This window comes from Kwoniella newhampshirensis, chromosome 11 (assembly GCF_039105145.1).
Source record: "Kwoniella newhampshirensis strain CBS 13917 chromosome 11, whole genome shotgun sequence".
Taxonomy (NCBI): Eukaryota; Fungi; Basidiomycota; class Tremellomycetes; order Tremellales; family Cryptococcaceae; genus Kwoniella; species Kwoniella newhampshirensis.
The window spans coordinates 1,106,487-1,132,029 of NC_089964.1; the positions used below are offsets into that span (position 1 = coordinate 1,106,487).

The 25,543-nt window shown below is 51.3% G+C and overlaps 11 protein-coding genes across 11 annotated transcripts; 6 read left to right on the forward strand and 5 right to left on the reverse strand.

Moving 5' to 3' along the window:
- Nucleotides 1-4: 4 nt before the first annotated feature.
- IAR55_005575 (uncharacterized protein) lies at nt 5-2,030 on the reverse strand (the record flags this gene model as incomplete). Its single annotated transcript, XM_066948666.1, has 4 exons — nt 5-95; nt 259-1,099; nt 1,161-1,360; nt 1,726-2,030. The coding sequence occupies 4 exons, from the start codon at nt 2,028-2,030 to the stop codon at nt 5-7; spliced, it is 1,437 nt and encodes a 478-aa protein (XP_066801234.1).
- A 1,066-nt stretch (nt 2,031-3,096) lies between these two features.
- Nucleotides 3,097-5,261, reverse strand: IAR55_005576 (uncharacterized protein; the record flags this gene model as incomplete). Its single annotated transcript, XM_066948667.1, has 7 exons — nt 3,097-3,345; nt 3,457-3,559; nt 3,694-3,905; nt 4,116-4,134; nt 4,425-4,640; nt 4,683-5,050; nt 5,094-5,261. The coding sequence occupies 7 exons, from the start codon at nt 5,259-5,261 to the stop codon at nt 3,097-3,099; spliced, it is 1,335 nt and encodes a 444-aa protein (XP_066801235.1).
- A 300-nt stretch (nt 5,262-5,561) lies between these two features.
- Nucleotides 5,562-7,588, forward strand: IAR55_005577 (uncharacterized protein; the record flags this gene model as incomplete). The annotated part of the gene is made up of 9 exons (XM_066948668.1): nt 5,562-5,903; nt 6,101-6,336; nt 6,390-6,469; nt 6,522-6,766; nt 6,818-6,889; nt 6,977-7,005; nt 7,070-7,149; nt 7,199-7,337; nt 7,393-7,588. The coding sequence occupies 9 exons, from the start codon at nt 5,562-5,564 to the stop codon at nt 7,586-7,588; spliced, it is 1,419 nt and encodes a 472-aa protein (XP_066801236.1).
- A 413-nt stretch (nt 7,589-8,001) lies between these two features.
- On the forward strand, nt 8,002-10,137 carry IAR55_005578 (uncharacterized protein; the record flags this gene model as incomplete). The annotated part of the gene is made up of 12 exons (XM_066948669.1): nt 8,002-8,174; nt 8,244-8,451; nt 8,503-8,530; nt 8,584-8,952; nt 9,005-9,014; nt 9,064-9,182; nt 9,235-9,321; nt 9,374-9,495; nt 9,551-9,599; nt 9,649-9,810; nt 9,876-9,950; nt 10,007-10,137. The coding sequence occupies 12 exons, from the start codon at nt 8,002-8,004 to the stop codon at nt 10,135-10,137; spliced, it is 1,533 nt and encodes a 510-aa protein (XP_066801237.1).
- A 578-nt stretch (nt 10,138-10,715) lies between these two features.
- On the forward strand, nt 10,716-12,385 carry IAR55_005579 (uncharacterized protein; the record flags this gene model as incomplete). The annotated part of the gene is made up of 6 exons (XM_066948670.1): nt 10,716-10,840; nt 10,894-11,239; nt 11,289-11,475; nt 11,529-11,681; nt 11,733-11,965; nt 12,035-12,385. 6 exons carry the CDS (start codon nt 10,716-10,718, stop codon nt 12,383-12,385), a joined length of 1,395 nt encoding a protein of 464 aa, XP_066801238.1.
- A 121-nt stretch (nt 12,386-12,506) lies between these two features.
- IAR55_005580 (uncharacterized protein) lies at nt 12,507-13,037 on the reverse strand (the record flags this gene model as incomplete). Its single annotated transcript, XM_066948671.1, has 1 exon — nt 12,507-13,037. The coding sequence occupies one exon, from the start codon at nt 13,035-13,037 to the stop codon at nt 12,507-12,509; it is 531 nt and encodes a 176-aa protein (XP_066801239.1).
- A 1,752-nt stretch (nt 13,038-14,789) lies between these two features.
- On the forward strand, nt 14,790-15,218 carry IAR55_005581 (uncharacterized protein; the record flags this gene model as incomplete). Its single annotated transcript, XM_066948672.1, has 2 exons — nt 14,790-14,925; nt 14,968-15,218. The coding sequence occupies 2 exons, from the start codon at nt 14,790-14,792 to the stop codon at nt 15,216-15,218; spliced, it is 387 nt and encodes a 128-aa protein (XP_066801240.1).
- A 131-nt stretch (nt 15,219-15,349) lies between these two features.
- IAR55_005582 (uncharacterized protein) lies at nt 15,350-15,670 on the forward strand (the record flags this gene model as incomplete). Its single annotated transcript, XM_066948673.1, has 1 exon — nt 15,350-15,670. The coding sequence occupies one exon, from the start codon at nt 15,350-15,352 to the stop codon at nt 15,668-15,670; it is 321 nt and encodes a 106-aa protein (XP_066801241.1).
- Nucleotides 15,671-15,682: 12 nt separating this feature from the next.
- On the reverse strand, nt 15,683-16,813 carry IAR55_005583 (uncharacterized protein; the record flags this gene model as incomplete). The annotated part of the gene is made up of 3 exons (XM_066948674.1): nt 15,683-16,013; nt 16,187-16,545; nt 16,607-16,813. The coding sequence occupies 3 exons, from the start codon at nt 16,811-16,813 to the stop codon at nt 15,683-15,685; spliced, it is 897 nt and encodes a 298-aa protein (XP_066801242.1).
- Nucleotides 16,814-17,449: 636 nt separating this feature from the next.
- IAR55_005584 (uncharacterized protein) lies at nt 17,450-18,016 on the forward strand (the record flags this gene model as incomplete). Its single annotated transcript, XM_066948675.1, has 1 exon — nt 17,450-18,016. One exon carries the CDS (start codon nt 17,450-17,452, stop codon nt 18,014-18,016), a length of 567 nt encoding a protein of 188 aa, XP_066801243.1.
- A 351-nt stretch (nt 18,017-18,367) lies between these two features.
- On the reverse strand, nt 18,368-23,982 carry IAR55_005585 (uncharacterized protein; the record flags this gene model as incomplete). Its single annotated transcript, XM_066948676.1, has 2 exons — nt 18,368-20,683; nt 20,746-23,982. The coding sequence occupies 2 exons, from the start codon at nt 23,980-23,982 to the stop codon at nt 18,368-18,370; spliced, it is 5,553 nt and encodes a 1,850-aa protein (XP_066801244.1).
- Nucleotides 23,983-25,543: the final 1,561 nt, after the last annotated feature.

Below are 25,543 nucleotides of genomic sequence, written 5' to 3' on the forward strand. Positions count from 1 at the left end.
ACGATCAATCCTCCCATCCGCCTGCTGGAAGACCGTTTTCGTCCCTCAAGTCATCCCAAGTTACGTCCCAATCGCGCGGCAAGAGATCCTTGGGTCTGGTCCAAGGACGAACTGTCCGATCGCCCTTGAAATGAGCGTCATATTGGAGCTTGCGCTGGACCGAGCGATGGATCAACTGTAGTTTTCCCGGGAGCATTTTGCGATATCGGAATTTGTTGATTCTGCTCATCAGCTTGGTCTTCTGCTCTTGCGACTTACCTCCAGGAAAAACCTCCATCTCCGCTCTTACCTCCAGCTCCTCCAGAGTAGGTCCTCGTCTGCAGTATCATCCACTCGAGGATCCACCATTTCCAAGTCAGTGATTCTTTCGGTAATCTCCTGAGATCAGATTCCTTGGCACGAATCTCGTTTGGAGAGAAGTACTGGGACTCCGTGTCGAAGGCTGCCGCCAGATCGATCAACATATGGATCTTGTCTGGCGTCAGAATGCTTTCAATCTCGCGACGAATCTCTGCTTGCTCATGAAGTTGGATGAGTCGATGGAAGAAGTGCTGCTTCAGCTCGTCAACGAGAGGACTGAGGTTGGGAATGGACTCGATGTATTTGGCGACCGGAGGGACGTCCAGTGCCGATTGGAGGAGGACATTTGGCGCGTCGAGCTTGAGTCCACAGTGTTCAGCCTCTCGAAGCATCCACCTGAAGGTTATATTGGACAAAGATGCCTGACCGTTCTCATCATTCCCTCCACCAACATCGCTGTGACAGCCAAGGAACCAGACTTCTTTCGAGCGGAGCTGCTTTCCGTTTGCGCCTGGATGGCCACATGCGTCGCCACTCTGCATTTCCACCCCTACCTCATTCTTTTCAGAATGAATGTCGGGGCTCAGCTTTCCGATCAGACCTTTTGCGTGGTAGGTCAGGTTGGTGAAGAACCTTGACAGCTTGTGCACGATATGTTCCGTGCAGAATGGTGTAGCGATGTCGGCGACAGGGACATCTGGATGACGATAGACAGGTTGGAACTTTGCTCGACGCTCGTTCAGAGCGAGAGCCTGTCGGAAGAATCCGACCATATCGACATTGGAGGCGAAGGGAAGCTCTGAGATTTCGCGCAAGTCAATTTTGGACATCTCCCCACCGGTATGGTATGTTCGGCTCACCCTTCACCTCCAGCATCCCTAAGCTCGCGACCGTATCATACACGCCGAGAAAATGCACCCGCACCGCCTTGCTGATACCGAAGGTCCTCTTGTATCCGTGCGCGAGACTCTCTGTCGCGGACGCATGATCGTTCTGCCCAGAGCGACCATGAGGACAAGGTGGATAGATGTTGGTGCGGTCCTTGTATATCTTGTACGCACTACAGCTTATCAGCTGGGTTCATTGGAATCAAGCTTACATTGGGATCTGACTGTGATTACCCGCCGGGAGAAGGCCGACCTGATGTCACTTCAGCACGGTCCCCGCCAGGCAGCTCACCTTCTCAATCATACCAGCGAGACATCGGGCAGAGTATGAACCTGTCGTCAGTCTTGCTCGCCAGAGATCCGCTCACCTCGAGAAAACCCAAAGATATAGATTCGATCGCCGTTCCTTGATTTTCAGCGGATTGACTCGCTGACTGTCACTCACTGGTACGTCTCCATGAGATATCTGTAGGCACTCTGAACATGCTCTGAAAAGTTCCTACACGGATCAGCAAGCACTTGTACAGGTCTCGCTCACCAAGCCAGAGCCTCATCCAAGACTACCCCCGCAGCCCTTTTGACATCACTCCACGATGAGGCGGCGGCAGGGAGAGTCGTCCCCACCCCCGAATCATAGTACATGAGCTGATCTCTATCGACCTGGATGACACTTGCTAGCTTGATGATGTTGGTGTTGGTCATACTGTATTGGTTCGCGGTACCGTCCATGAGAATCACCACGTTCCGACCGGTCGACGATGCCGTTGTCGGGTGTGACCCATCGTGGTGTGTCGATACAGTCGAGGGTCCATCGAAGGGATTCTTGACCTCGTATGTGGCCATGTCGAGTGCGGGTAGAGACTATTCGAAACGGGTGGGGAAATAGATCAGATGAGAGATGAGGGATAAGAGCGGACGGTATTATTTATAAAGTTTGTGTATATCGGAACAGGTGATCGTCTCTCTCAGGCACCGATGCCCGGAAGCATTCCCGAGGATTGTACCGAGATTATTATCATTATTATTATTATTATTGTTGATCCTGATTCGCTGCGGATTTCCGCAAAAGTTTCTGCGCGTGAGATGGAAGCCACCTCGTGTCCAACCAGGGCCGAGATCAGTCGATTATAGACACAGTCATGATGAAAATAGCAATCGGATATAGCGATCAAGGCATCCAAGCCGCTCCCTTCCTGGCAGTGTCCGAGTGAGTGCGTATCTCTTATCCGGCGTATCGGCGTTCGAAAACATTCATAGCGCAGGGAGATCGATCAGTAGCCCAGGTCCGTCCTTTCGATGCAGTGCAGGTCTGCCACAGCATGTCTCGATGCGATTGCTCTCCTCGGAGCGGCATCCTGAAGACGTCTTTTGAACGACGATCAGCCATCTTGTCCACGGCAGAAAGAATACAGAGGGCTCTCCATGTTGCAGCCAATTTATCGTACTCACCGCGGTTCGAGCTGACCAGGAGTCATGCGGTAACGGCTGCTGTAACATCAGCTCCATGCGTACATGGAAAATGAGAGGAAATCACACCAGTCGGTAGACGTAAGATTCGTCTTGTACATACCGCGTATGTCAAGATCTTACTTTTGTTTCATCTGCATTTTGCCAAAGCATCGAGGACGGACGGTGAAAGACGAGTTCCCCTTCAGTGTCGAAAGGATTGAGGGGCACTTTGAATCAAATTTTGTATCGGGCGGCTTCACAGTGCGGCTCAAATCACCTTGACGAGCCGATGACTCGGACAGGGAAGGGTGGTCAGTCGGCGCGAGAGTAGATGTTTGGGTGATCAGCTAGGGATACGTGCAAGTCTATGCGAGACACTGATAAGCTTGGAGTGTTTAATCTGGTTGTTGCGTGGAAGACAAAAGTGTACACCTCATGCATATTCCCCATCCTCTATCGTCTAGGTGAGAACAACAGCAAAGCCCTCATACGGTCGGAGGGCAACCAACGATTCAAGCTTGAGTATTTCGCTCATGCCATTTCCAATAGACGCTTCGATCGATTTCGACACCAAGTCATTCGGTAGCGCGTAGCCGACTTCTTTGTCTGTAAAGTTGAGGACGACAAGAAGCAGCTCCGACTCGTACTCCTTGGTGTAAGCGTACACACGCTCATCGTCAGGTGTAAGATGAGTGAAAATGCCGTAGATCTGATGCTTCAGCGTCGCCATATTTTAAAAATGACTCACACTACTGAGATGTTTCTTGCGGAATGCCAACATTGACTTCCAGAACGACAGGACACTCTGTGAATCGTTCACCTGTTTGGCAACATTCCAATCTGGGTAATCGTCGTGTACCCTCATCCATGGCTTGCCGCTGGTGAAGCCTCCGTGACTCGAGTTGTCCCATTGCATTGGATTCCTGGCATGGTCTCGAGCCTTACGTCGGATTCCGTCCATCACGTCAGACATATCGGGAGATTCGGTGTTTTGCTTAATCTTCCTTGCTGCAAGTTCTCTACTTGGTCAACGTGGTCCACCACGTCATGCACTCACTCGTAGTAATACGTCTGACTGGCGATGTCCTTGTACTCCTCGATCGGCCATTCGACAGGCAAATTCGCCATGGCAATCTCCTCCCCTTGATACACGTACAATGAGCCTGTCAAAGTACATTCCATGATTGCAAGAAGTTTGGCCGATGCCGATCGATGCTCAGGCGTCGAGTCGTTTCCGAATCGTGAGACCGATCGAGCGACATCGTGATTCTATAGGTCAGCCAAGTTCAAACGAGACAACTCACCTCTAGGTAGATGGAGTTCCATCCGCCTCTCTCTTGCATTCCCACTTGCCATCGGGAGGTGATTTTTTTGAACTCGGTAAGAGGATAGTCGCACGGTACCAGCTGTGGGTATCCGTCCACTTCTTGCTGCTCAAACTAGACAACGTCAGAGTCACTCAGGAACGAGAGCACCCACTTGGAAAATCATCTGCAGTCTGTCAGAGTCAGCACGGCATTTCATATATACACTCACTCTTTGTTCTCGGGGAGGACGTAGGGCACCAGGACGTCAAAGTCGTGATGGGTGAAAGGCTGACATCAGCCGCGATTACCACAGGTTCACACTTACTGTCTCTCCAACAGTGATGCAATCGGGGTCTTCTTATCAGCTTATATCACCAAAGTCCCACTCACACCACGATAAGACCTCTCTGTTCATCTCCTGGAGATACTCGTGTACACGAGGACTGACATATCAGCTAAGCTTCGCAGAATTTTCACTCACCCATTGGCGCAATGTTCGTACGGCCACTGAAACTTCTCGTTTGCATCTCGTACCGTAGCATCCGGGAGGCCAGGTACCTTCGAAATCAAATTGATGACATCCATCCTAAATCCATCGCACCCCCGATCTAACCACCACTTCATGATATCCGTGTAGACAGCCTTTCGTACAGCAGGGCTCTCCCAATTCAGATCCGGCTGTTCCTTACAGTACAGACTGAGTCCCTGTCAGCTGAGCTAGGAAGTCCCATTCACTCACTGTAGAAAGTATTCCTGACTACCCTCGTCCCACTCCCAAGCACTTCCACTGGAAAATTCCTCTCTCCAGTTGTTTGGAGGTAATCTCTCACCGGACGAGGACCATTTTGCGGGTCGCCAGATGTAGAACTCCCGGTAAGGATTGTTATCTTTTGACTTGCGAGATTCGATGAACCACTTGTGCTGGTCGCTGGTATGATTAACCACCAGATCCATCACCAGTTTCATGTCTCGAGCGTGCATCTCAGCAATCAGCTGATCCACATCGGCGAGTGTACCGAATTGAGGGTGGATGTCCTGGTAGTCGGAAATGTCATAACCGTTGTCGATGAAGGGAGACTGGTACACAGGAGACAACCATACGACATCCTGCACAAGTGTCAGCCAAAGCAAGTCCATGATAATCACTCACCACGCCTAGATCTTTCAGGTAATCCAATTTGGAGATCATCCCCTGTATATCACCGATACCGTCCCCGTTCGAGTCGCAGAACGAAGCAGGATACACCTGATAGATGCAGCATTCCTTGAAGTGGGCTCGCTGCTGGAATACGCTGGGCTGCTTGGTGGTGATTGACATGATGATCGAGGTACACGCGAATACCCATGAAAGAAAACAAACCAGGACTGAAATTTCAGACAATGCACTCGAGACAGCGTGCAAGCGATCATCTGTCTCGTCAATGTCGCGATACGTCATTTCGCACCGAGTCTTATCTCGGACCGAGCCGGAAGCCGAACATCATTTCGGAGCGGACCGAGACATTCCGTCCCAGAAAGATGAGATCAGTCCGAAAAGACATTTAACCCGATGATAAAATAGTGTATGCTTATCGCTCTTTCCCCAAATCCCCTCAGTCCAAGTCATCAAAGTCCCAACATGGAAGCTACATACGCCAAATACGAGGACGAGAAGGCGATCGGCCAGTCTGTCATCACTGAAAAAGAGATCGCCGACGAAGCTCGCATCGCTACTAGCAAAGAGCATGGCTTGACAGTCAGGCAAGGTCTCAAGGCCTACCGAAAAGCTATAGGATGGAGCATCCTGCTGTCCTCAGCGGTCATCATGGAGGGTTACGATACAATCCTGGTGAGTCAACCTATGACCTTCCTAGCTGACAGCAGATTGGTTCTTATCTTGGTTTCACATCCTTCAACAACACCTTTGGAAACCAAGTCGTCGAAGGTGTGCCTTCGATCACCGCGCCATGGCAAGCTGCAGGTGAGTCAGAAGGATACATGGACATTGTGCTGAATATCAGTGACCAATGGAGCTTATATCGGAGAGATCATTGGTCTTCAAGCGACTGGTTACCTGGTCAACATGTACGGGAACAAAAAAGTCATGACTGGAGCGACTATCTTGATGATAGCATTTGTGAGTGTGACAACCCTGTGGCCCGGGACTGACGTCGTCAGATCTTTATCTCTTTCTTCGGGAAATCGCTGCCAGTCCAGCTCGTCGGACAGATCCTTTGTGGTATCCCTTGGGGAGTGTATCAGACGGTCACGACTGTCTATGCATCGGAAGTGCTCCCAGTCAACCTGCGAGGATATCTCACGAGTTACGTCAACCTCTGTTGGGTCATTGGTCAATTTATCGCTTCCGGTGTCTTGGTGGGCGTCGAGTCTCGTACGGATCAATGGGGATGGAGGTGAGTAAGAGATACGTTGCTGATCACCACATAGCTAACAACGCATGGTGCAGAATTCCCTTTGCAGTCCAATGGGTATGGCCCATCCCAATCATCTTCGTCTGTCTGTTCTGCCCGGAATCTCCTACATGGCGTGAGTACACAAGTGACAATGTGGACCAGTATCTTGACTCACCTGCCTGTAGTCGTCGAGCACGGCCGAGACACAGAAGCCGAGAAAGCTGTCAGCAGACTACAATCGTCTTCTTCTGCCCACAACATTCCCACGCCCCACGAAACGGTCGCTCTTCTTTCTCAGACAAACACCATTGAAAAGCGCCTCACTGCCGGGGCCGGATACCTAGAATGTTTCAAGGGTACCAATCTTCGAAGAACTGAGATTGCCGTTGGTACATGGGTTGTTCAGCAGATGTGTGGCCCTGTGCTCCAAGTGAGCTATGCTTTCGTCTCTCTCGAGCTTCACCGCTAAATTCGTTCTTAGACGTATGCTATCTACTTCTTCGAGCAAGCCGGTCTTCCTTCTAGTCAGGCTTTCAATATGAGTCTTGGACTTGTGAGTACTGTCACGCAACGACTGAGCTGACAGTCAGTATGCAATCGCATTCGTTGGCACTATTGTCTCATGGCCTCTAATCAACAGATTTGGTCGAAGAACGATCTTCTTGGGCGGTCTTGCGGGCATCTTTGTCTCTCTCATGCTCGTTGGCTTCATCAGCTTGGGTCCCTCTTCCAGCTCCAGCGTTTCATGGGCTGTTGGAGCGTTCCTTCTGATCTTTACCTTCATCTACGACTCTACAGTCGGACCTCTGACATGTGAGCCTCTACGGATCAGGCCAACCTAGCTACATACTGATTCGAGCAGATGTCATTGTTCCCGAGGCGCCCTCCTCTCGACTGAGACACAAGACCATCGTCATCGCTCGTAACATGTACAACATCACCTGCATCTGGACCGGTGTGATTACACCCTACATGCTCAACTCGACCGCTTGGAACTGGGGGTGAGTGCAACGTGCTCACAGAGACGAAACTACTACTCGCTGACAGCTCCCACAGTGCCAAAGCGGGCTTCTTCTGGGCAGGATGTACTGCTGTCTGTTTGGTTTGGGCGTACTTCAGGATTCCAGAGACGAAAGGCTTCACCTTTGCCGAGCTCGACTTGTTGTTCGAGGAGGGTGTACCCGCTAGGAAATTTGCCACAACAAGGGGAGCCCTGCTGCAGGCGGAGGGTACAGCAGAACGCATGCATTAAGATGTGTTCGTGTAGTCAGAGAGGAGGAGGAATAGGAATAGACTCTGTCAGTTGTGTTATCGTTATTGCTAGACGTTGTCGCTTAATGCATCCGGTATTACTGGCTGGATGACTATAATCCGCGTCTCTGCTGAGCTCGACTGACCGGATTCCACCACACTTCATCAATGGACGTACGTACAACTGGCAATCACCCAGAGAACATCATTCACTCCGGCGTTGAAAGCAAATTGCGCGTCGGACCGAAGCTTTGGTTCCTCCCTCTTTGTACTATGACGTTCCTTATCTCGCGGTGAGTCATAAAGGTGACTTGTATTCTACCGATAGCGAAGTGATCTCTCGACACTATATCCCGTCTCTCAGGCCGGTACTACTCTACTTTCACTTTTCAATTAGTCCTCTTGGTCGTCAGGATGAAACATACAACGGAGAAAGACGTTGTGCCGACTGCTGAGGTGGAAGTCTTTGACCAGGATGTACGCGTTCATCAAACAGGGGAAGTCGAGCTGGAACGGAACTTTCGCTTTTTGGACGCCCTTGGAATGGCTTTTGCGATGCTGAATTCGTGGACTGCGATGGCTGCATCGTAAGTGCGGATGTATAGCTTCATGAAATGGTGTGATACTGAATATGTCCACTGACGGCTTGTACACAGATTGAGCTTGATCCTTCCTTCCGGTGGACCGGTAGCTATGACTTGGGGTCTTTGTGTATCTGCGGTGGGAAGTCTAGCCATGTGCGCGACATTGGCCGAGATATGTCATGTGTATCCAAGTCTGGGCGGACAGTACGATTGGGCATATCTGTTGGCTCCACCGGCGTATCGAAGAGGACTCGCTTGGATCGCTGGGTGGATGACAGCGGTGAGTGCAGTAGTGTAAGATGATAGTGCTATGCTGAAGTGTGAAGCGCAGGCTGGCTGGGTCTCGGTCACAGCAACAGGTCAGTTTTGGGCCCTCGCAGACCGGCACTGTCGCTGACACAGAAGCTGGCAGGCTCAAGTTTGGGTGCAAGCTTTGTGATCGGCCTGATCTCCATCTGGAACGAAAATTACGTCACGAAGCCCTACCATACTTTCCTCGTATATTTAGCGTTCACAGTCGGTGCATTCCTCCTCAACACTTTCGCAGTGCGGGCTTTACCCATGGTCGACCGAATAGCTCTGTTTTGGAGTCTCACGGGTATCGTCACGGTGATCATTGTGGTGTTATCCACGTCCAAAGGGGATTACGAGACGGGTAGATTCGTGTTCACAACCTTTGTCAACGAGACGGGATGGCCGGGAGGTGTTGCGTTCTTATTGGGCTTGCTGCAGTCAACCTTTGGGTTGACTGGATTCGATGCGATATCTCATATGATAGAAGGTGAGTGTAAGGTACTCAGATGTTGCTTTCCGAGCTGATCAGTCATCCCCAGAAATGCCAAAGTACGTTTTGTCAGGAGATCCAAGCCGGTATCTGACATCCTCTGCGCAGCCCGAGAATGAACGCTCCTCGTATTATGGTATCTGCCGTGTTGCTTGGCTCAGTCACCTCGTTCCTTTTCATCGTTTGTGTCTTGTTCTCCATCAACGACTTTGATGGATTGATCACCAGTGAGCGCTAGTCCTATTCAGAACCAAAATCAGTGATAACCCCGTTCCCCAGCATCGTATGGGGCGCTACTCGATGCGTACTACCAAGCTACATCGAGTAGAGCAGGAGCCACCGGTCTAATAATGTTCAACCTGGTCGGTCAGTCATCCCTTTCACGTGTATTCAGAGCGTCTATTGACTTCCCTCACAGCCATGGCATTTGCCACCCAAGGTCTCATGACTGTAGCCAGTCGCATTGTCATGAGTACAGCTCGAGATGGTCTGTACGGACCATTGTCACCCCATCTGGCTCGAGTACACCCTAGACTTGCGGTCAGTGGAGATAATTTCAACATTCAGCCATTACGACCGCTCATGAGATGGCCAGGTCCCACACTGGAGTCTGGTCTTTGTCGCCATTTGGATCATCATCTTTGGTCTGATATGTGAGTTTTCGCGCGAGTGTGCCGTCGCTGAACCTACCAGATCTCGGATCCAGTGTCGCGTTGAACGCGATCCTCAGTTCGAGTGTTGTCTTGCTTGAGATCAGCTACATCATCCCGATCATGCTCGTGCTCCTCCGAGGGACCAAAGTGCTCGAGCCGGAAGGGTACCCGAAGCGAATATTGACCATGGGGAAATTTAGGCGTGAGTCCTTGCCACGAGACAACCGACGTCAACGTGACTTCCTGACAGCTCTCTGAAATCTCCAGCCTTTGTCAACATCTTTGCTGCGATCTTCGCCATTGTAACCATTACGTTTTTCTGCTTCCCGCCGGCGATACCTGGTATGTGTATATTCCCCATGTGACACGAACGCTCCCTTATGATTGTCTGTTGTCAGTATCCGGCACCTCCATGAATTACGTCGTGGTTGTGGTTGCCTTCGTATGTCTGTTGTGTCTGTCGGCTTGGCTCGTGTCGGGCAAGAAGCATTATCAAGGACCGAAAGTCAAAGTAGCTCATTTCGAGTAACCGGTCCATAATCGAATCAAGTCGGTGGGCGTTTGAATGGTGGTAACGGGTTGAACATTGAAATGGTACGTATGGCTCATGAACCCGTGTGTATATTTATTATCGAGTGATGCATTTCATGTAGAAAGAGATGCCAAAGAGTGAATGGTTCAGGCTCCATTGTTTCTACACTGTCTATTCCGCTCGCATAGTGGTTGCAACTTCTGAGCTCACCAGCGATTGTATGTGTCCCCCATCATATTCTTGTATCTTGATTATTGCGTAGAAGCGTCGCATTGCGATCTCCTCCTGGCGAGCTTATCAACTCTCTACGTCGCACCTGCCACCACTGTGCGGGATCCCTTGTAATCGGGCGAATCAGAATGTAGAAGGGGCCAGCACCGGATCGGTCCGACGACTGCGTTGCCCCTCCGCGGCTCGATCCGCTGGTCTATGACGACTCGCGCATAGGCGACAACCATCATATGTCATTCGTTGATGCGCTGTATGCATCTTTACGTCTTCAGACAAAGATTCAGATCCTTTAAAGACGCGTTTTGTATCGATTCCGTCGAACGAAATTTGTGCACTTGCTCAAAATGTCACCCGTGCGCATCGATTCTCACCAGCCAACATGCCTTTTGTATCGAGATCTTCACGGCAAAAAACCAGAGACTGTAGTGGAGGCGAAAGGATCATATGTGTACCTTGATGATGGACGAAAGTGAGTGCCTCATGATCCAGCCTAGTATTGTTGCTTAATCCCAGTCCTGGTAGGATCCTCGACGCATGTGCAGGAGCCGCAGTCGCTTCGATAGGTCATGGTGATCAGCGTGTTATTCAAGCCGTTACTGCTCAAATGACTACTCTCTCATACCATCACACGTCTCGACTTACCAATTCCGCGGCGGAAAGATTGGGTCACATGCTTGTTGGTGACAGACCGGGCGGTCTGTCCCATGCTATCTTCTTGTCTTCTGGATCAGAGGCCAACGAGAGCGCAATCAAGTTGGCTAGGCAGTACTTTGTGGAGCTTGGAGAATCAGAGAGAGTCCACATTATCAGTCGGAACAACTCTTACCATGGCAACAGCATTGGCTGCGTCTCTTTGACAGGCATACCTGTGAGTTTTGGCCTGTTGAAGACGAGTCCAGCTTCTGATATATTTGCAGAGCCGACGTCGTCACTTCGAGCCAATTCTCATGCAACACACCTCACGAGTCTCGCCTTGCTACCCCTACCGCTACAAGACTGAAGGAGAATCCGACGAAGCATATGCACAACGATTAGCCGATGAGCTGGAAGTAGAGATCTTACGGGTAGGAGAAAAGAAGGTCGCTGCGTTCTTTGCAGAAACAGGTGAGCTCGTCTGCAACTAACCGTAATAGGTAAAAGCTGAAACAGAATCGAAGTCGGCGGAGCTGCTGCTGGAAACTTGACTCCCGTCCCCGGATACTTCAAAGCCATCCGAAAAGTCTGCGACAAGTATGGCGTTTTATTAGTCCTCGATGAGATCATGTGTGGAATGGGCCGTACCGGAAAGATGCACGCTTGGGAGTGGGAAGGTGCGTCGATGATAACGTCGGCAACGAAGTAGCTGACAGGTCAATCCACAGGCGTTGTGCCCGACATCGAGACTATCGGCAAAGGTCTCAACGGCGGTTATCAAGCGCTCTCGGCTGTACTCATCTCTCAGCGTGTTGTGGACGGATTGAAAAAGGGTAGTGGGGCATTCGCGAATGGGCAGACATTCCAGTGTCACCCAGCCGCCGCCGCTGCAGGTGTAGCTGTCATGTCTATCTTCGAGAGTGACGATATCGTCATAACTTGTGCGAAACGTGGAGCAGAGGTGAGTCATCTGTCTTACACTGCAGTTCAAACGCCATTCATGTTGACGATGCACTTCTTATGCTTCTAGCTGCGACAGAAACTGGTCGAAAATCTGGGTGACCACCCAAACGTGGGTGAGATCCGAGGTCGTGGTCTTTTCCTGTCTATCGAGTTTGTCAAAGACAGAGAGACAAAAGCGACGTTCTCAAAAGGACTTCCCATCGCTGCGATGCTGGACAATGCCATATTCGATCGGGGAGTCTCGGTGTACTCTGGATTTGGCAAGGGTACCGCGGATGGAGTTGTGGGAGATCACATCCTATTCTCACCACCTCTGAATATCTCGTCTAGCGAGATTGACGAGCTGGTACAGGCAGTCAAGGAAGGCGTAGACGAAGTCTTTGGATCCCAGGCTGTGCAGCAGGAGCTGGCGTTGTAGTTTAGATGTTGTATATGAATATTGTGTCTGACCGGCAGACCGTACATATCAAAGAATACGGTGGCGTACACGATGCAAGAGTGTACGGGAAGTGAGGTCAGAGTCAATCAATGCATAGTGATCATCGTATGAAGTGCCTGACAAAATCCGCCCCCAGTCCAACCCTCTCAAAGTGCGCTCTCGCTAAATCGATTTTCGAGAACACATCCTCTACCGCTTCTGGCTTCCCCATCGGATCGACATAGATATATGCCCCCGTCACGTGGAACATTGTGATCATCTCCTCGACTCCCTCCGGCACCTCTAATGTATGTATGTCTCCTGGTGGTTCGAAGGCATAAGATCCCTCTTCCGCCCACCAGTCGTGCTCAAGGTAGTGCCATCGACCTTTCAGGGTTGTTGCGTGTACGGGTCCAGCGTGACGATGACGTGAGAGGATACCTGATTTGCGGACTCGGAGAAGATTGACAAAGTAACCTTGCGAGGTATTGAACAGAAGGGGCCGGAACCAGACGTCTTTGGATTGGGGAACCCATAGCCGTTCGTCGGTGTTCTTCATGTCAAAGACATCGAGATGAACGAGGTCTTCGGGGACAGCATAGAGTGGAGGACCCTGATAGGGGACAGCAGAGATATCGGTGGGACGAGTCATGGTGTTCGTGCGTTGAGAGACCTGTTTGCTTGTTCTGTGCGATGAAGCAAAAGCAAAACTCCAAAGTCCGATCTCAGTCGTCGGTTTTGATGTGGAGCACCGGGTTCTCAATCTCGGATCGATCCGACGTACCAAGAGAACAAACTCGTGTTCCGGTTCGCGCCGATATCCTCAACTCCATCCGTTCTTGATCACCTTGTCATTTCAGTCAAACTTTTTCTTATGGAATGAGCTCCGGGCCAATCCGTCGAACAGTCCATGCCTGTGTGCAGTGCCGAGAGAGGTGCGTCGATCCGGTTCCACGTGTCGCTGATACCGAGCAGGAAACAGAAGTGCGGAGGTGTGACATCCCAAGCGACCTGCGTCGCGTGTCAAAGCCGGAAGGTGGACTGTTCGTTCGAGAACGAAGCTAGGGATCCAAGGTACAATCCGTATTTGCGTATACAATCGACAAGGTCCCCGGAAAGGTCAGGGAGGTCTGAGACACATGGTGGGAACGTGCAAGAAGAGCAGGAAACGCAGGATGTGCAGAATCAGTAGGTGTTTCTAGGCGATGTTGAGCTGATTGAACAGATTGCAGCTCTTACGAGACGAGTTACAGACGCTCAGAAGCGCTCTGGTGGAAAGACAAGTGGCACATATGATCGAAAGTAGTGCACCTGCCAGCACCGTGACCAACATCCCTCAACCACTGAATACGGTAGACCAACCCGAAGCTGTGTTTACGGATCCTTCTCCTACATACTTCGACCCGTAAGTATATCTTTCGGGTTCTCCGCTGACCAGCAGTCCATCCATACCGCACGGGGTGAACCAAGCGGACCAGATTCAGTCAATTCCATCCATTCCCATCTCGCAGACTTCTCCCGATGCAGCGTTCAACGGTCCCATGAAAGTGCTTCAGGAGCTTGGGGCAGATGACGCATTCGATGTGGAGAATCATGATCCCATTGCGAGGCAGATCCTCACGCTGGGAGAGGCGAGCCTTGCGTTCAGACTGTGAGTCGTCAGACCCGAGCACAGCTGAGATCACAGATTCTTCACCAAATGTCATCTGAACGCTCCATTCCTTGACTCCACTCATGATTCTGATCTGCAATCTGTGCGCTTGCGAAATGTAGCATTGTTTCTGAACATCACTGTGGTGGGAGCGAGGTTTTGGTCATATTCTTCCAAGTAAGTTCGAATCAAGAAACTTCGCTGACACATCAGACGTGATACATGGCTCCACCCGCGGTATCCACGCCTGGTGGCTTTATTAGATCAGGAAATGTCTCGATTAACGCTTCGACCCCGACCAGCCGATATCTGTTTGGAGACAGTGCAGGCGTGGATGATCTATTCACACTGGATGCCGATTGACACATCGACCTCGGGAAATGGGACAAGCTGTCGGTCCAGGTTCACCGAGTCAAGCGTATGGCAATGCTTAGGACTGGCGATACGTTGGGCCACTCTTCTTGGCCTCGATAAGACAGCGCACATCCCCTTCCTGGACTCCGGTAACACGCCTAACGGACAAGATGTGAGAAACTACAGGACGATGCTGTACTTGACTGAGAGTGATCATTAGTGAGTGCAGATGGAAGATTCGGCTGACTGTTTAGTCTCGCTCTCTCCGCTCGTCGACCACCAACCCTACTCCCTACATACATTTATAGTGTTCTTCCTCGCTTCCTCCGCGGCGAATGGGTCCGGCCTACCGACACACGTTTGGCTTCTCTCATACGGATCGTTCAGGCCGCTCACGTGATGGGTGGCCGCGCCGAAAGCGTGGAGAGCTTGGAAGCATTCAACGAGGACGTCAATGCAGTGGAGCAGAATTTCTTGTCTGTCTCCGCGGGAATGGACCCTGGATACGACAAGATGGGCCAACATTTCCCATTCAGTGAGTCTTTGAAGGTCGTCCGTAGCTAATAAGGTTCTGAAGCTTCTTTGCGCTGGTATCGACTGGCGTTTGCAAGCACCCTCCTCCCGCCTCCCGGACAGTGGCGTAACGCTGGAGAAGCTCTCCGTCTTAGTGTGGACTGGGCCAGTCAAATGCTTTATCATCTTTCCTCTTCCGCACCAATGACTTCTTTCCATCTTGGCCCAGGATCCATAGAGGCAGCGCTCGAGCCAGACGAAGGGCTGGTGAGACTGTTGTCATTCGCCATCGACCAGTACTTTGTGGTGATGTGAGTGATCGGGACTGAACGAGACTGACATCTCAGCGCCTACACCGCTTCTTTCCTGGTCCTCGCTTGGCAACATGGTGCGATCGACAGTGAGTCAATTATCCAGGAATCTGGCTAATATCAGACCAACTGCAAATGGTTGGAAGCAGTACCGCTTTATCCCCTAGCAACAGCCAATCTTCCACACTGTTCCGTCTCGTAGATCTCTCATCCCGAACACTTCGTCAATGTGCTCCATCGCGAGGTCACCCCGCGTCTCGTTACGCCGAGTTCCTTGCTGGGCTGGCGAACATCATCGCCGCTGGAACCATTTTGACACAATCCGGGCAAGCTCAAACGCAGGACGTGTTAGATGGCCAATTGTGGGACCAAGATTGGCTGAATCTCTGGCAGAGTTCGGGGTTGGAGCAGGATTGGCTTTTTGGGCAGATCGAAGACACGCAGAACGGTTCTTGAAGAGATGCATGATCACCCTCTAGCATCGTAATCTGCTCTGATCTTGTACAGTGCCCTCGCATCCTGCAAAAAGTCAGACATATTCCTTGCTCGTGAGCTCACCTTGAGAACTTCCAGGTCCACATCAACCACCTTCAAGCCAACTTGCTCTCCTTCGTGGCCTCCTACCTTGCCCTTGAGAGGCATCCAGACCCCTGATCCACCGATGTAGCCTTCCTCCGCTGGTCCACCCGCGTTACACATAACCCACGCCGTTTCCGTTTCGAACGCGCGAGCGTAGGATAGAGTAGACAGGATCTCATTCTCGTACTTCGGCGGGTTGGGATGGTGATTGTGAATGATGCTGCGGATAGATTAGCTTTGCTTTCGCCGAGGAGGACTCACGGAGCACTATCATAACCAATCCAATAGGTTGGGGCAAAGACGATATCGGCTTTGAGGTCAGATAAAGCTTGACCAGAACTTGGGTGGGACACGTCCCAACCTATATGTCAGCGACAAGTTACAGATACTGACTCACAGATCAAGAAGCCACATCGTCCCCATTTCGTGTCGAAGACTTGATGTCCCGCTTGGCCAGGCTTAAGGTAATCTCTCTCTGGGTGCCAAAGGTTTCGCTTGACGAACTCATCGAGAACCTTTCCACTTCCCGCCTCGATATAAAAGGCCGTGTTTCTCAATTCAGGACTGTGGTTCGTGCCGGGGTTCTCTCTCACGAACTTCCTCCACTCTGACAGTTTGGTCTGCGATGACGACGATATCAAGTGGTCAAAGGGCGAAGTCGTAGGTAGTCCGTCGCAGGATGAGTGGACGATAGTTCCGACGATGGAGACATTGTATTCTTTAGCGAGGTGGGACAGGTAGGTGATGAGATGCTTCGACGGATAGGTCAAATACTGTGTTGATCAGCTTGTGCATTCTCATGGTAGTACCCACCTGACGACCGCTGTCGACCAGTCCTTGCAAGAAGTATTCAGGAAACACGACCACATCTGCTTTCTCCTGTGATGCTTGCTCCACCCAGCATTTCGCATCCTGCAGGTTCCTTTCTAGTACTTCAAATACAGCGTCACTGTCGATAGCTGGGCCTGTTGCCGCTACCACAGGACAGGTTTGTGCAAGGGCGACACGTATTTGTGACATGCTGTGATGAGTAGTCGAGTACTGGTCAACGAAATGTCGTCGAATTGTCAGCGTGAGATATATAAAGATTCCCGGTATCAATCGGGTCGGTCCGTCGCTTCTGGGCTGTTTACCCCATTTTCAAATAGGAGGTGATACCGCGCACCTGCACGATCACTTTCAAGTAGCTTTCATTCGTTCAATTCTCGAAGCAATGGGTGCACAAGACACCTTGGTCGTCTTCAGTAGCGATGCATACGGCCGTAACGCTGTTGCGACCACAAACAAAACTTGAACAAGATCTAAGTAAGGTATCACAGTCGCGTGCAACCCCGTCACAATTTGCTTTGCACGACAAAGTAAAAAATGGCTTGATGTGATAGCGATAGCAAACAAAATACCTTCCTGGACAACGAGACATGAAGGTTGCTCAGCCAGACATCATATTAGGGCATAGTCTTGCTGTCAGCAAGCGCAATCGGAAATGGCCGTTATCAAGCTGCCCACGCGGTGGAGGAGCAGCGTGGTCCCCCAAGAGGCTGTGTAAGCCGCTCGAACGTTACCTTTCTTTGCGACCATTGTGGACCTGGCTGCAAAACATATAAAAGTGAGCCCCACAACGACAACATCAGACTCACCCTATACGAGCTGCTCATCATGCTGGACGTCAAGGTCACTGAATACGACCCATCTTGGTCGGTCACCTTTCAGCAGCTCAAGGCGGAACTGGCCTCCATCCTTGAAAAGGTACCCCTCATCGAGATCAAACACGTCGGCAGCACCGCAATTCCTGGGCTTGCTGCCAAACCTATGATCGACATAGACATCATCATCGAGCCGCGATACATTTTCAAAGCCTTGGGTGTTCTGTCTTACGCGGGATACACATACAACCCCGAGCCATGGTATCCCGATCGAGCGTCTTTCAGATGGAAAGGGCACCAACACGATCAAGGGGCGAGCAAGCCGACCGAAGACGGTCAGCCACGACGCATGGTGTATCTCCTCACCCCGGACAGTAATGTGCTACACAACCACCTCAAACTTCAACGAGTGTTATTGCAGGACTCAGAGCTGAGGGAAGCGTACGGGAGCGTCAAGTTGGAGCTTTCAAAATCAAGTCACGCCGACATCTCTGCGTATGGCAGAGCAAAGAGCGGAGTCATCGAGAGGATATATGCCAAGGCGGAGTCTATGGGTGACAATGGCGAGTATCGGCCGTGAGGTGATGCATGTGAGTCGTCGTCCGCATTCCAGACAGATCGAAGCTGATCGAGAGAAACGACGACCTCTAAAGGACGCTCGTACACGTCAGCAGGCTGTGGCCGATACAATTGACTCATCATACTTTTCTGTACTGCTGTCCAGAGATAAAAGAACAGTTCATGCATTGGTTCCCCAGAGGTAAACAGTACTCGGTACAAATACAGGTAGCTATGAAGACGCAACACGCCGGTGATCGAGACGCGTCTAACACACCCTGGGTAGCGGAGATGTCCGCAGAGTATTCCCCGTAACCGTTGTCCATACTAGCACTTTCGAGGCGGTGTCCTTGGACCGGCTTGGAGGCTAAAGTCATACATTTCGTAGTCCCTCGAGCTGTTGCTCCACCGCGTCTTTGTCCTTGTCGGCGGTATCATGTGCCCCCTGAGGATCCTTGACGATCGTATCCAGATCGGTGTTCTCGGTTTCAGTAGCTTTAGCTTCCTCGTATTTTTCTCTCGCTTCGTTTTCCAGCCGTTCGGCTTTCTCGATCGCTGTCTCCGTGTTAGGATCGTTGGGGTCCAGCTTTCGCGCAGCAGCTGTCGCGGCTTGTGTCGCCAAATACTGAGCCGACTTCGTACTGACCTCTTGTGTCGACTGGGCAAGCAATTGACCGACCTCGGCCGGACTGACGGTCGCCACTTTGCCTATAAGCTTCAATCGAGCGTAGCTCTCGACCAGACCACCTCTGTCGATCAGGGGCGTATGCACGTGACATTCCATTGTGTCCATTACTAATCGATACAGAGAAGATGGGCTCATAGACTTGAAGGCCGCCAAGTTTCGGACCTCGCCGGTGACCTGGGTGGCAATACCGGTGACAAAGCTTTTGCGTACGACATCTCGCACATCGATGAGGTAGTTTGGTTCCCTGGTGATCTCATCGTATAGCGCTTGCGGGGTACGCTTGACATCCGCGAGGGATTTGATGTAACCGTCAATCACCTTATCAGTGTCTTGTTTGAACTGAGTACGCGTGGGATCGTTGAACATGAAGTCGCCTAATTCTTGCTCGACCCGCCTCCTCATTTCGGACAATTGATGAGTGCTTATAGTGCTCACAGGACTGTTTCCGGCCAAGGTGGAGTTGCTACCTGGAGTCGCATAATCGCCAGGATAGAGGACGAAATCGTTGAGAGTCACGCTAGGTGGACGTTCGCTGGTAGGCATACCCTGTCCAGTCAGATTGGCAAGCATGACCTCAGGTTTTTGGATGAGGGAGAGGCTTTTGATTTCGTGGTCGATGGTCTCACGTCTGTCAAACTCTACCCGAGACCCGAGACGAGATTTTCGAACGACGTATGGTCGCAAAGGAGCGTCGATGTATCTGAACCATGACTGGGCCTGTGCGAGATACGGCGCTTCATTCTTGATGATCGTATCAAGATCAACACCAGTCCGTTCGGCTTTGACCTTCAAAACCATAAGTCGCCAACTAAGCGCCATGAGATGCTCGCCAGCGGCAAGATTCCCGACATCGAAGAAGAGATTGTTGTGCTCTCCTTGTAGGACATTGACAAAGATGATCTCGTGGGGTCGACGCGGGTCGTATCGCATCATCCACTGATTGAGACCGACCAGGACGTGCACAGACGTTGTGGCAGCTGTGGCTGAAAGAACAATGATATCTTTTCGAATGCCTTCGTATCGCACTGAAATATCAGCGAAACGAATTATCGAGTTTTTGCCCAGCCGAACATCTACATCTTTCAGGTTGCCTCCGCCTTGGAAGAAAGTGATGGCGTCCTTCGAGATCTCGTCTTCATGGATAAGGCAGTACTCCAACCGGTCTTTCGCTTCCGTCAGCTTGTTGAGGCTGTCCCGGTGTTGACCGGTTATGAACAAGGAGCCCTGCCCGAAGGACGAAAACAGATAGACCAAAGCCCGGTGTCTTACGCCTCCAGCGGCGTCTTGGAACAGGTCGCCTGCGTTCTGCAACTCCACAGCTCCGCCCACAATTCCGCTGTGCCCCTCGTCGACCTGGGCGACGGTATGCAACGTATTATATCGGTCCGAGGTTTGGACGCTATCGACACTTGATACGACCGAATCCACTGCGTCCCGGCTTGCTGAAAGTGCTCGAAGATGCCGAGGATTGTTGAGCAGGTACTGTGTTCTGACGTCGATGTCCGGACTGATGGCATTCAGTCCTCGTATAGCAGTACTACCTAATGTGCGACGTGTGGTGTATCCTGTGGGTGTTAAGGCCCGCATGAAGCTATGGACCGCTTCGAAGCCTCTCTCGTTGCCGTTACGTAGACCAAGGTTGGTAGTGGCCCGGATGGCTATGGATCGGACAGTGCGAGCAACCCAAGGTCGCCAGGTGCCAGGGAGGACGGGAAATACGGTGATGCCGGAAACTGGGTCGAACAATGTGTCCTGACCGGAAGGAAGTTGTGTCAGGCTCAGATTCAGCGGGGCATCGACTTGCTCTTCGATCACTTCCACTCGTGGAAAGTCGCTCGTAGGCAATTTGAGGATGCTTGCGTTCGGGCTTAGGACCGGTGAGTCTTGAAAATCGGGCGCCAATTCATCATCGTCGTTTCCGAGTGCGGCGTAGAGCATATTGTTGTGGACTGCCTGTGCACTGTTGGCATGGATTTCCAGATTGAATTGGATGCCGGTAACCTGTGGATTTGATCAGCGACATTTCAGTGCGTAGAAAACTCCCAACCTGATGAACCACCCACATTGCTTGTATTGATAAGATCCTCATTCCAATACACATTCCACACCGTCAAAGGAGTTTGCAAAGGGCAATAAGTGCCGTCGCCAAGGTAAACCATACGTGTTCGCGGATCTACCAATTTGGAAGCCGAATGAGTGATTTGCGGATTTTTCGGATCATATCGATAGCTGCTCAGTAGATCCGACGTGTCCATCTCGAAATCGTGACCCGCTGGCTCTTTTCCCTTGACGCCATCAACAGTGACCTCTCTGTAGCCGCTGGTGACAGTGAACTTCCTGGAGAACACTGTGGAAATGACGATCTCTGGCCATTTGGTCTCGTCTGTTTCGTTTACATCGATGCTCTCACCTTCTTGTAAATTGCGGACAGCACCCTTGAGGACAATCCAGCATTCGACCAAACGCACATGACTGTACATGGTAAGATCGATGTCGAGATACTCGAGAGCGGTTTCAGGCGTGATATCAATCGAAAAAGGCTTAACAACCCCGGTCCGTTTCGAAAAAGTACCGTCTGGCTGAAGCACGCCGCCGAAGAGCCAAGGATGGCTGACTGCAGTCAGTGTCTTCGACGGTTTGAAGATCGAGGCCGAATGGTATGCGAAACCACTACGTAGATCATCGATATTGTCGGCGAGTTTTGTGATGATCTGGGTATTGAACTCTTGGCCAGAAACGTTCTGCCACGAGCCGAGGTGAATCAGCTGGTCCACCACATTCAGTCGCTCCAGTTTCAAAGCAGTGATAACGCGAATGGAATCGTGATACAGTTTCATGACTCGTGCTTTCTGCATTGCGTATACGATATCGTAATATTGATACAGGACCGAAATCGATGGTTCGCTCAGGTCGACCTGACGTTCAGCACGACCTTTCGCATCAGCGGCTTGAGCCAGCCTGGACTCCACTTGCGCTTGGCTGAGTATCGTCCGTTGATACGCTATCAGGCTTTGATGGTAGCCTTTGGCGGTAGAAAGCAGATCTTCGAAAGCTTGGCGAGCTCCCCGAGTGACTGCTCCGTTGAAGTAGCTGTCACAGAGAGCGCGGAATTTCGATTCCTCTACGGTCAACAGCCGCACAGTCTTCGCCGCCAGTTCCACATTGGCACGGTCTCCGATCTCCTTCTGCAGTTTGTCCCCATCGAGGGAAGAATCGATGTCATCGATCTCGAGGATGATCTGCAAATCGTTGCTGTTAACGGCAGAAGCACCTGCGTTCCCAACCGACAACAGATTTCCAGTTTTCACGGTGCGAGCGGCTGACCCGGCAGTAAACATCATGCAAGTGGCCGCGGCTCCGATGACCTTTTCGACCTCCGTGCAAACAAATCGACCTACAGCGAGAGCGAAAACGAGACTGATCGAACTTTTCACATCAGCCTTCTTTTTCTCGAGATCCTGTCGCCACTTTTCGGTCCACTTGATCGCGTCATTGATCGCTTCTTTGGCCTTTGCCCTGTCCTCATATTTGTGGGAGTCAATGATATCCATTTCCTGGATGGAAGCTCTAATTGCATCCTTCTGGGCATCTCCTTGCGCTATAGCATCCGCGTATGCCCCTCTAGCATCTTCAATCTGTTGGAGGGCAGCCGTCGCGTGCTCGAAGGTCTCCATGTTGAAGTTAATCCGAGGGATATAGCGGAAGGTCTGCTGGTATAAATCTCGGGCTTGTAAAGCGTTGTCGTGGAAGGAAAAGCCTGCGAGATCTTTGAATGCGGTCAAGAATGTCGCCCTTCCGTTCTTCTGTGTGGTGGAATTCCAAAAATCTTTTGTCTCGTCGGATCGCAGGTCTGCAGACTGTGATGTATCGGTTTTAAAGGTTTGATCAGTGAGTTGGACGTATTTGTTCTCGCTGACAGACCAACCACCTTCGGGCCAGACGGCATCCTCGTATTTGTTGTCTAAAACGGAAAGCGATTCAGACATACCGGTCAGCCATCGGCTTGTATCGTCGAAATTATATCGTGGACTACCGACGGCTGGTGCGGTGTTGACATCGCTCAAATCATATTGAGAGCCGTAAAGCAACTCGTACTCGAACAAGAGTCGTTGTAAGACCATCTGCATGAAAAACGGATCGAGAAGGGACGCAAACGGTCCAAGTGGTAGTTTGCTTGAAATTAGAGCCGCAATGCTGGGAGGAGTTGTAGGATCCAGAGTAAGAGGGTCAATCTTGCGCACGGTTTTATGCCCAATCGGTCCTGATTCGCTTGGCTTGTATCCGGTGTCTCCTTCACCTCCGGACGCCCCTTTATTACACGGCACATCAATGGGATAATACCCCGGCCCACCTGTCTGGTAGGTCCCAGATTCTCCGCCAAAACCCCCGTACCCTCCAGGACCCCCTTCACCGCCCTCGCCACCTGTGACAACGGCATCGAATGTCACCGAATGTGTTCCAACAGGGTAAGCAGTCACGGGGAGCTGTCGTATGACCACGGTGCCGCCGTGGCCACCAGCCCCACCCGTTCCACCCCGTCCGCCCTGACCTCCATTACCTCCATTGATTGAGTCTTCAGCTTGATGCCACCCAGTATACGGCCCTTTCCCACCAGTACCGCCCCGTCCCCCTCGCTGTCCTTGTCCCCCTTTGCCACCTATCGCCGCGATTTTGATCACGACGTCGGCTCCACACAAAGAAATTACCTGGCCACAGAAGAAGAATCTACCCGCCTCCCCTCCCGGCAGTCCGGTCTGACCTTGTCCACCTTGGTAACCATCTCTTGCCTTAGTGATATTGTGATCAGCATCACCATCTCTCCCATTGTCACCGGTGCCACCTTGCGGCCCCTCATCCTTATCATTGTAGGGAGAAGCGGGATAATCGGCACCCTTGACGAGGAAAGTCACCGGCTCCGAGCTGTTTCCAGGAACTACAAACAGTCTCTTCACCATGAGTATCACCGTCTTGCCGGGAAAGTCGAATGTGTCACCAGAATAAATGTAAAGGTCTTCGGCGTGTATACGGACGACTGGGGGCATGTCCTTGCCCTCAGGAAGCGGTACTAAACTGGTGACAAGAGTTCCATCTTCGCCTTTGTACTCTTTGAGGGTGGAACCTGCCGAGTGCGAGACCAGTGTCGCAGAGCGATACGCGATATAGTGATGACAACTCTGCCTTGCTTGCCCTATTGCTGGTTCGGTCACGATCCGCCAGCTGGGATTATCGCTGCTCTTCGATGTGAGCTTGAGGCGGTCTGCAACGACTGTATCGCCTTTGTTTGCATCATCGGATGTCATTGCCAAGTTATGGTAGGTGATGTATAGCGAGGACAAGAACAGTCAAGGTATATGGGAACATTCGAGGCAAGTTGCGGCCTTTCCTAGTATACATATACCTCCTGATCAAGACAGGCGTTACAAAAGCTGTAACGATAACGACAATCGCGATAACGTGATCGGTGAGCACTGGTTGACGCCACGGAACAGGTACAGGCACTCAGACAGGCGTCGTTTGACGGGACGACGATCGATTACGCGTCTTTCGCCGTCGGTGGCATTGAGCTGATCCGCGAGTTGTGTTGTGGTTCGAAAGGTTTTGTTCACTTTTTGACAAACGGCGTCTTCTCATCTCACTTCTTCGTAACCATCCAACACAGATGTCCGTCCAGGAATCGTTGCGTTACAGGACGTGCGACAGCAGCCTTCGCATTGTCTTATTCGGGCAAGGTCGAATGCCGACACCGCAAGTAGCCGGTCACCATGAGCGATGAGATCCGATTCAGTTCCTCTTTTTCGCGGGGGACATGACGGGCGCGTGTCTCTCCTGATGGGAGGAGGGTGTCTGATTGCCGAAGCTCTTTGGCGTTGAGCTAACCGTTCTCCCCGTGACGGTCTCAATGTACCATGTGTCACCTCGGACGTCGATCTTGCTGCTCTAGGCAACCATAAGCGAAGATAGTCTTTCTCCGCAACAAATACAAATCACTCATTCAAGGCTTCGAGTGACGACCAAGATAAACAAGTAAGAATATTGGGTCCTGGCGCGACGAACAACCGAAAGGAACATCCCGAGATTCCCTCCGCCTGCTATCTTCGAATAATCGCGCTGAAGGTGCACGTCCACTTCAGCTAGAGACTGCAATGATGCCGTTTAAGACAAGCCTGAGATTCTCGATCTTGCAGAGGGATCTCATTGGCAGCGGACTACAGAGCGAGGAGAAGACCATGAGTTTCGGAATAAGGCTTTGTAGTACGGGCAACTCGTTGGGAGAGGGTCGAGAGATCTATTTCAAAGTCTCTAGCAATTTGGCATATACCCTTTGGGGGTATTCGGTACCATCTCGTAGCTGTGCATTGTACGCATCGGATTTTACCGGCTTGATGTGCTTGCTAGGTGTCTTCATGGTCGAGATACGATGGATGATGGCAAGACATGAAAAGGATAGAGAAGGATAAAGAGATGACGTCGTGTGGAAAAGTGATCATTATATGCGGGTGATCAATAAATCGGTAAGTCACGTTACTCAGCCTCACCGGCCACACCGACAGTATCTCCGTGGCTTGTGGCTCAGCCCAGATTGAATTCAAGATCTCGAGTGTCTCTTGAGGATCAGGACGATACGGGACAAGACACAATCCGAGGTGGTTTCAAAGCCGAGACGTGAGACAGCCGAGGGCCTCGTTATCATTCTCCATGATCGTGAACAGAAAAAGTAATCGGGAACTCGGCTATTCTGTTTTTTCCCCTTTCCGAGCAGTCAGATGCTTCCCTTCAGGGAGAGGGAGAAGGATCATGGGGAACCATTAAATGACGTACACGGCATTAGAATCGATGATGATGATGATGTAGTCATCACGC